Genomic DNA, 10,398 nt, shown 5'->3' with positions numbered 1-10,398 from the left:
ATGATAATATTATATAATGACAGAGCAAAGATGGAAGTTTGAAGCCAGATATGTAGTGTGTGCATGAGAAGAGTTCATTTTTATAGTAGTCAGTTCTATGCCTTGATCATTCCTGTATGTTGGTATGTAGGACCAGCATTCTGACATATGTGTTCTGCATGTTGATAAGGCTCACCAGTGGCTGAGTGGTAAAATTATTGAATACTGGTAATTCCAACCTGAGTTTGAATCCCAAATGAACAAGCTGGCTGCATGGGCATTTTTGTGGTTTTCCCCATGTGTAACATGTATACGAGCCAGTTTGCTCTACAAATTCCTCCACAAAAGCATCCCTCCCCTTTGGTAGATAGCCCTAGTGTCTTTACTATACTAAACTAAACAACTGCATGTTGATATGCAGATTATGACATATCAACACTTCTGTAAAAATTTAAAATTTGCTGCTGCTTTCTTTTAATGTGATTGATTAGGGCTGTATGTAAATGTTTTTTTATTATTCATAAATAAAAAAATCTTACAAAATTCAGGAGAAATTCTGCTGATCTGGGAAGCTGATAAAGACAATAAATCTGTTGATGAAGAGTTGCATTCAAATGACATATATTCAGATAGCATATTGATGTATCTTTTTTCTCCCAGTTGATGTAATACACATTTTTATAGTTGAAAGAAATAGTTATGTGAGAAAGAAAAAACTACTTTTCCCAAACTCTTTACATAAACATGTATAAAATAATATTATTACAATTTTTTTTTTTTCTATTCCAGAGTTATTTAGAAATATAAAATTACCATTTTTTCTGCAAAGAATAGTGGGAAAGCATTTTTATATGTATCAGTTATAAATTGAAAGTATAAAGAAAGTAAGATACAGAGTATTTAAGAAGGAGATGAGTATTAACAGAACAAATTTAGCAGTACTTGGAAAGAGTACTTTCATATTACCTCATCAATTGCAAAATTATAGCCACAGCATGATCAAGTAACAGCACACACTCATAAATGTATGTTTTTGTGTGATGTAACCACAATTGATTTTCAATAAGACACTTTTTTTTAAAGGGTATTAATTAACTGTTATTGCTATATTTTTCCCTTGCATTTTGAAAGAAAATTATTAGAATTTGGGACCTGCTTTCTGCAGAATAGCAACTTGTGGATTATTTTCAGTTCTACAGGAATGATGATGCAACTTTATGGGATCTCTGCCATTTTTTGTAGTTTGATGATAGTCAACTTTCATGAACTACAGGATAATACATAAGCACCTTGAAAAGAAAAAAGTCTTCATGAATTAAGTTTTTTGATAGAATGGGTATTAACATACTAGCAACATGCATACAAAATCAGATTAACTAATTACATTATGCTGTTAAATATAGGAGTTAGTTCTGCAAAATGATAAAATATTTTCCATGTCGTGTGAAATACATCATAATTTTTATTATTCCATATGTAAAATTTATGCAAAACTTAAAGATTTTTATAGAGTTCAGTTTAATAGACCATAAGAAACTACTTATTGCATTTATTTCAGGAAATATTTTATATATCTGATAGTATTAACCCTCTTTAGCCTGTTTGCCCTTTTTTTGGAGGGGGGGGGATCAAAAAGAATGTTTTATTTATTGAAATTTTTATCTGAATACATTTTAATGCAGTAGTCATATTTAATAGAACAAAAATAAAATGTTTATTAAAAATATTTTATTTTTTTCATGCCTCTAAGGGAAGTAAAAATTTTCTTTGGTAAATTTTAAATCAAAGTTTATCATCCAGGACAACATTGCAGAGTTTGTAGAAATATTGAAAACAGTTACAAAAATTGTTGGGTTAAATTAAGCAAATAATTTGATTGCAGTTCTTTTATATACAATTGACTTTCATGAATTTATTGCTCACTTCTCATATTTATGCCAGCATGTCCATCATGGTGGTATAAAATATGACACTGAGTTAACTATAATGTGCATATTTTTACTGATACCATCTACTCAATAAACTTGGAGGTGCAGTGCACATATTTGTCGGATGTTGCTTGATGGGATTAATTCGGGTGTGCCCATTAAGTGTTTCATAAAAGACTTTTCTGACCTCATATAACACATCTTTTATAGTGAAATACCGCATTGTTAAGCTTTCTGTATTTTAGCCATTAATCTTTAACTTGTGTTCCAGTGTTGGTCTTTCATGCATTTGTTATACACTTTGTAGTGCTTTCTTCCATAGCTTTAGACGTAAAAGAGACTTGACTGTATGTATGATTACTATTTTTGCATGCAGTTTTTTTAAAAGGGAAGAAAAATAATTTACCATTTTTGATAACACATTCTTAATTCGATTGGAACCTTGCATAGTGTACAGCATACTATTATGATTGTTTACTGTTTTTAAAGTAGCCCAGATGGTATAGCGGTTAGGGGAGCCTACTACGGTACCGAAGGCCCGCATTCGAATCCCGGAGAAGACATTAATATTTATATATTGTCAGTTTGGTGTGGCGGCACTCTAAATATGCGCAAGCCAAAAGTCCTCACATGTGAATTGCTAGAAGGGGAGAGGGCTGAGAGACCTCCCAGATCCTCTGTCCCTGGATGCTCTCCCTCAAAATTGGGGGTGGAATATTCTCTTCGGAGTAGGCTCTGGCAACCATTGTTCCATGTAATATAGACAAGACAACTGTTTCTAAAATAACATTAGTTGCTAAGTATATAAGATTACACAATACAGATATTTGGCTTGAATTAAATTCCTGGCTGTGAAATGTGTTGGCTACATTGGAGGCATCCTTTGAATGCTTAACTGATAAAATAGTTAATGCTTCTGTTGATCTGAAAATTTAATTATTTGTCCATATCATTATGAAGATTTTATACATTACCTTTAAGTTAACTAACAGCTTAATATTAGTCAAATTTCAACTTACCTTACTAAGTTGAAATTTGACTAATATTAAGCTCCAAGATATTGAATATTGTTATGCAAAAGTTTTGTGCTGCATTAGTTCTGTTTATGTAGATTAGAATAATGTAGTAATACTTAGCATTGTTATATGCAATTTATATTGATTTACAGAAATTAAAAATATTGTTTAATTCTAGAAATTAAATTTAAACTCTGAAAGTTTAAGACTGGGAAGAGCTGTCATAAAGCACTTTCCGATTGTAGGCATGTAATTTATTGCAACAAAATACTTTTGAAAAGTATCTTGTAGAGAACTTCATAATTATTAGTAGGTTTGGGGAGAAAACAAGTGGGCTGAAGTTGGACAGTCTTTACCTTGAAAAATAATTTGAAATTTTATTAATATTGTGTATGTAGTATTCATATAATACCATCTTTCATAGGTCAGCGATCTTTCATGCAGTTCAGAAAGTGCACCAAAGTGTGATGATCCAACTATGCCTCGCTGGCTACAAAAGAAGATATCTGCAAATCAAGAGCAGCCTCTGGTTTCCAATTGTGGAAATCAATATGATACATATCCAGATGATGCTGATGTCATGGACAATAATAAAGTGAGCTCTATTGATTCAAAAGAAGTTCTAAAAGATGAAGTTAAAGAAAAACCTAGTTTTTTAAGGAAGAATGTGACTTTGTATAAAGGGTTGTTTTATTCATCGATGTCAAGTGTCTTTTTTTCATTGTCATCTGTGATTGTAAAATATGTAAAAGATATATCTCCAGCTGAATTGGCTGTTTTAAGGTTTACAGGAATACTTATATTCACCCTTCCTCTTGTGATATTCAGCAGAGAAGAGCCATTTGGACCAAGACCAGTGAGACATTTGTTAATTTTTCGAGGCTTGGTCGGCGCAACCAGCTTATTTTTGAGATTTGTTGCATTTAAAAAGCTACCCATTGCAGATGCATCAGTAATAATTTTCAGCATTCCAGTCTTTGTTGCTGTGTTGGCCAGAATTTTCCTAAAAGAACCCTGTGGATTTTTTCATGCATTTACTGTATTTTTAACCCTTCTTGGTATAGTACTAATAACAAAGGTGCCTGTCATTTTGGCTGATGAATTATTTCACTACAGCATTGATCATGTGTATGGAGTTCTGGCTGCACTTGGATCGACTGTTTTTGGAGCCAGTGTATATGTTGTTATAAGAAAAATGACTGGTGTACATCATGCTATAATTATGTTTAATTTTGGATGGGTTGCTATTCTGGAAACTACACTTCTGACATTTATTACAGGAAAATTTACTGCTCCAGCCTGTGGACTGGAACAGTGGCTGGTGATATTACTTGGAATATTTAGCTTCTGTGGCCAAATGCTTTTGACCTTAGCCTTGAAACAAGAACATGCAGGTCCTGTAGCCATTGTACGAGCAGCAACAGATATTGTTTTAGCTTTCATCTGGCAAATATGGTTCTTCAATGAGATTCCAGATGCCTACAGTATTTCAGGCGCTATCCTCGTTAGTTCATGTGTTGTGCTGATAAGTCTACGAAAATGGATTATGTCCTTACCTGAACATTCATCTATTAGAAAAAAAGCATATTTATTAACTATTTAATTTCAATAAACGTTATGCTGCCAAGAAGATAAAATGCATACAATTTCTCAGAATGAAAAATATTTTGAAACACATTTATGATTTGCATTAAGTTTACGCATTGTAAAATAATAATAAAAAAAAAAGAATATGCCATATGATGGTAATAAGAATTCAGAGATATTGAAAGCTATGAATATAGTGTAATTAAAATAATAGACTCTAACTAATATAAAAAGATCTTGAATATATTTAACAATTAATAGTTCTCTGAAGTCCTAATAAATTATAAATATTATCTAAATTGTTTTAAAATTATATAAAATTAGTTGTTAGAAATTTTGTCACATCTGTAGTTTTCATTTTTAACTTTATAATATAAAGTTTATTTATTTTATAACTTAGTGTTTTAGACTTACTTTATAAAGTGCTAGTCTGTGTGTTACCATTTTTATTATTTTAATAAAAAAAAGTATATGCATACTGAAGTGCATTATTGAATTAAATGTACTAGTATTGAATAATTTTATGATAAGTTGAAAAAAATTTAAGTCAAGGCCTGTTTTAAATTTTTTAATTGATAAAATATTCACTTTTTTATTTTAATTGAACCATTTTGACAAGCCATAGATATAAAAGTATTTTGTAATGGGAATTCTGAAAGTAGTTTATTTTTTAGGAAACAAAATAAATGTTAAGTTTTTTTTTAGCAGTATATCACATTTTGCAGTATTTATTTTCACTTAGTGCCTTCAACTAAAATTCAATAAGAAATTAGATTAAAATGGAATTTAATCATTGTCAGAATCAAATTAATAGATTACATTAAGAGAAATCTGTTATTTAATAAATTCTTTGTTACTGATATTAATTCATATTTTCATTATGTCTACTTCTTTCTAATTTAAATATAATTTTTTTTTATTAATGGGATAACAATTATGTGATACGGTAATTTTAAAAAAATGAATGAAAAATAGAATACAGATTTTACATCCTATTTGTTAGAGTTGTCATAATACTTCTTTTATTTTTAAGAATACTTGAGCAGTTTGCATATAATACTGAAGAATAACGTTTGGTGATGTTTGCCATTTTAATTTAAAATGTTTGTGAAAAAATGCTCTTGTTCGTTTCTGGTTGTGTTTCATTCTTAAAGGTTGTTTTAATATTCTGATCCTGCATAATACAGATTGTGTTAAGTTAAAAAGAAACAGATTAATGTATATTGTAGGAATTTAGCATTTATAAAGTAAGGGGAAAATATTTCTTAATTAGAAATGTATATTTATTTTCTGAAATTTATGTATTTCTTTTTAATTTTTGAGATATTGTTTATTATATAAATTTATTCTATTTAAAATTTCATTGAGCTTCCAACAGAATTGCAGAATTTGGTGTTGCATACTAATTGTTTTGTTGTTATGAACAGTAATCATGCTTAAAAGAAAGTATGATTCAAATTGTAAATAACTTATTTTAAGAGCTGTATATAATATAATTTTTTGTTCTTTAGTCTAATAATTTTTTAAATAAATACTCAATGCTTATGGTAAATAAAATATTTTCTAAAAGAATTTTTGGCATGTTAATATTTTATATAGTTTGATGGAGTCCGATAATTAAACTCTTTTTATCTTTAAAATATCAGCTTTTAAAAAGTGCAAATTTAAAGTTATCTAATCTTTCATTTTTCATTGCTCTTAAAATATTGGAAGTCGTTTTAATTATATATTATGTGTGTCTGCCAATGAAAACCTGTTTGTTGTAATTTTATTTATATTCTGTCATGATTGACTGATATTTATCATTGATTAATGAGAAAATGTTAGATTTGTACATTATTGCAATCTTTTGTTATATCAAATGATTCCATTGATATACTGTGTAATCTGCCTGTGATATTATTTTAATTTGTGATTGATTGAATTTTCTTTCATCGTAGGTTATATAAACATAATATATCAAATACTTTATATCGAATTGTCTCCAATGTTCAAATATGCTGAAGAAAAAGCATAATAAATACCTGTGATAGTAATTCTGTCATTTTTATTGTTTTTGATTCATTTCTGTAATTTTATAACCAGTATTGCATTTTCTGGCATATTAACAAGCACATTTTCCCCTTTGCTAACTTTTGCTTTGACAACTTTTTAATTTTCCTCATTCTATTTTGAGAAAGATCTATAATCACATTGTAATGTTTATTAAGTGATGGGTCTGTTATGCATAACATGATTTATTGTTTGAAGAAAGCAGGAAATTCAGTTGAAATATGAAAAGGATTTCGGGAAATAATTTTGATTCAGTGATTAGGATCAAGATTAAAATTATGATCATTGTAAATTTTTTTAACTGTAATATGTTTTTCATAAGCTTTTTACTGTAAGAGTTATATTTTTTTTTCTACATATTTAACTTTTTGCTAAGATATTTTTGCTAAAAAGATGCTTCTTAAAATTGTCAAATTTAGAGAAAAATAGCATACATTTCAATTTGTTAGCTGGAAGAACAAAATGAAATTGCCTTTGCCTTTTTGGTGTATATGATACCTTTTCACCGTTTAATGTTAATGTTTATGGAAGCTTTATTTCATTTTGACTTGAATGCATTGCATTTTAGTTGTGAAGCTCAGTAACAGTTTTTTATTAAAAATATAGATTTGTTTGCTTCTTTGAATTAATGCTAGAAAACAAATGAAAAGGCATATATAAACAAAAATGTAAAATATGACCATAAAAATTCAATGAAATATCTATTCTTTTACAATCAGTGGATAATTAGTTAACTTCTTCAGAATTTCATCCTGAAATCATTCATCAAGAATGTAGGAAATAATTTTCTATACATATTTTGCATTTCTTTAGGTTTTGTGGGAAACATAACTATTTTGTTAGAAGGTAAGGACTCTACTGCTATGTTTTGAAATGAAAAGGTGTTTAGTTTAAATATTATATCGTTTTTGAATGAAAAGGTGTGTTTGACAAGGATATCTATAAACTCATTTTTTGGACTTTAATCTGATAGGCGTAAGAGATCTTGTACCTCTTTTTCTTCTTTAGTATTGAAGGTTCACAACCATTGTTTGTTGCTTGTAGATTTAACTATGATTGTATTATTAAGACTAAAAAGAGCAGACTTTATATTTAGGCTCATCAACATGCCTATAGTACAAGTTCTGACAATCTAAATTGTCAAAAAAATAGTCTCTAAATTTTCATTTCATACCATAGAATTTTTTTTTTTTTTTTTTTTTTTTTTTTTTTGCAGCTGGCAACAGGGCAAAGAGCTCATATTCATTTTCTTCAGCAAAATTTCTCCCAGATAGAAAAAGTCGATTGTTCATTTACGTTCTTCCATTGGAAATTGAAGTTTCTTTTTTAGAGCTTATTTTATTAAGAATTATGAATACTAATGTTTGTACTGCACAGATTATTTAAACCCTGGAAGATGCCAGCTCAGATAGTTATTTTATTGAGTTACTTGCTCGTCTATTATATCATTAAACTTATTCCTGCTGTTGGAGAGGAAAAGTTAATAACTCAATTCATACATATGAATACATCAATTTATTTTGGAAAGACATATTTCTGATGTGAGAGATAAACTGCTTCCACTCTCTATCCATTTTTACCCAACCAATGCCTGAATGACAAAACCACTGAACATTAGTAGCTCATATGGGTCAAATCCCAACAATAGGGCCTGCTGCATTGAGTTTTGCTGGTTCCCACTACACGCAATACAGTCAAAAGTCATTAATCCGGACTCGTCGGGACTTCGGCAGTTCCGGATTATAGATCATCAGTTTTAAAGATCGTAAGATAAGTCTTGTAAGTCTCGTAAGATAACATGCAGAAATTCTAAAATTAAAAATATGAAACCGTAATTTATGAAATAAAGAAAAATTATGATCTAAAGGGTATCAAAATTTACAAAAAAAAAGCTTAATATTTATTTGTTTACTTTATTAAACATTTCTTTCAATGTAAGTTGTTTAATTAAGTTGCTTCGTTTTATGTGATAATACTTTCTCTTTAATTCTATAAGCAGACATAATTTCTTGTTCAGTTACAAAGTTCTGCTGTTCAAGTCCCGTAATTGCTGTGCCGAGAATACCGACTAACTTGTCAATTGAAATTTTTTACTTTTCACTAACCTCTCTGTCACCTTCTTCATGTCTTTATCCATTTTTTGCAGCAATTCCACTTTTTGTTTGATGGACATCGAAACATGCTTTCGTTTTGTAGATCCTTTGGGAGCTCCAGCATCGGAAATTCTATTTGACATAATCGAAAGTTCAAGTTTACTTTTATAAAATTGCTCTTACAGTCTGCAAAAAATAATAAGCCAGATCCAATTCGAAGATTAAGGAACAACGCAATCATCAACATTAACTGAAATAGATAATTAGATAATTTTAGCATATACTGTCCGTTATACATAAAACGCGGACGCGAAAATGTATTCTGTGCTTGCGCACATGCATATGCGCAGTTGTAAAGGTCTTACGCGCACGCGTAAACAGCTATGCGCATGTGTCAACGCGGCGCATGCGCAGAAAGTTTTTAGCTTTGAGGTCCGGATTATGGGTGTTTGAATTAACGACTTTTGACTGTATAAATAAGAGCCAGTTTCTCTTACACCTCTTTCCCTTCTCTTAGATAGCTTTGGTATGTTTTGCCAAAACCTGTGTAATCCAGTCCTATATAGTCCTTCGTATTTTTAACAAGACTGGAAGTAATTTCTCTTGGATTTAATAAAAATTAAGGATCTTCCCTATTTCTTTTAATGTTACTTGCCACTTAATATAGTTATTAGAAAACAAGCATGTATAATGATTTTATTATTGAGTTCACCCTGGTATAAATTCATATTTTCAAAAATAGTTTAATATTTCAATAATAAATGAAAGGTATTTGCTTTTTTTTTTTTTTAATTACACTTGTTTAATCAGTTGTTCTAATTCAACAATTCTAAACTTTATATGCAAGAGTTGCAAGATTTTATATGCAAAATGAGCTATATGGAATACTGCAACTCATTTTATAATTTCTTTAATATATCAGCTACCTTTAATTATGGTCAGGAAAGGACTGCAATGAAGGGAATTGTTTTACTTTGTATATTGGTAGTGTTGATTAGCTTGCTAAAGTATCGATTGTTGCATTCGTCTTTTGATTATATTGAAGAATTTGATGATAAGGGCATAGAAATTGTAACAATCATCGACAAAATCCCCTCCCCCCTCCGTTTCTTTAACCTACATGCAAGGAAACTTGGTAGATCTCTCTAAAGATCAAGAATGAAGCTTAACGTTGATATAAGATACACTTGACATGCTGAACATAATGATTACACTGAAGAATTTCCCTTACGAATTATCAGGAGCGATCAGCTAAGCAAGGCATGTAAACGCTTTGAATAACTATATTGAATATTTTATACTTTGAAAAAGGATTCATCTTAAAAAAAGGTCAATAACAATTTTTAAAAGGAATTCTATACAAACTGTATACCATATGGCGTTCGAAAAGTCTTATGTAAAATACAAAATAAAGTGGGGCATAAAATTATAATTAGATACATCAAGAATTAAATGTATTTTTATTTAAATCAACCAGATTAATCAAAAATCATACAATGAATGATTTTTTTTTTTTTTTTTTTGGCAAAAATGAATTATTTTCCTTTTTTTCCTCTGCTAAATTGCGTATTAACATTCATCTGCTTCTTAGTCAAGCAACTATTAGCCTATACTGCTATTATGCAAAATCTATAAATTTTATGTAAAGATTATTTTGCTTTGAAACATTATTATATGAAAAACCGATTATAACTATATTAACAATTAAAATACAAAAATAAACTTTTCACAGAGAACAGACGT

At 29.4% G+C, this 10,398-nt stretch overlaps 1 protein-coding gene across 5 annotated transcripts in view; it reads left to right on the top strand.

Annotated features, from left to right (window-relative positions):
* LOC118191957 (solute carrier family 35 member G1-like) overlaps positions 1-6,546 on the top strand; it is a 77,945-nt gene extending 71,399 nt beyond the window's left edge. For all 5 annotated transcript variants that reach the window (XM_085819422.1, XM_085819421.1, XM_085819424.1 and 2 more), the window contains one exon: positions 3,348-6,546. In XM_085819422.1, coding sequence (XP_085675548.1) covers positions 3,348-4,526 — 1,179 coding nt within the window. In that variant the 3' untranslated portion in view covers positions 4,527-6,546. The remainder of the gene's footprint in view (positions 1-3,347) is intronic.
* The last annotated feature ends 3,852 nt before the right edge of the window (positions 6,547-10,398 follow it).

Source organism: Stegodyphus dumicola, chromosome 6 (genome assembly GCF_044657685.1).
Source record: "Stegodyphus dumicola isolate Sdum_Otavi_A_Nest chromosome 6, ASM4465768v1".
Taxonomy (NCBI): Eukaryota; Metazoa; Arthropoda; class Arachnida; order Araneae; family Eresidae; genus Stegodyphus; species Stegodyphus dumicola.
Note: the sequence above shows the minus strand (reverse complement) of the source record. Positions and strands in the feature narration are given on the sequence as shown.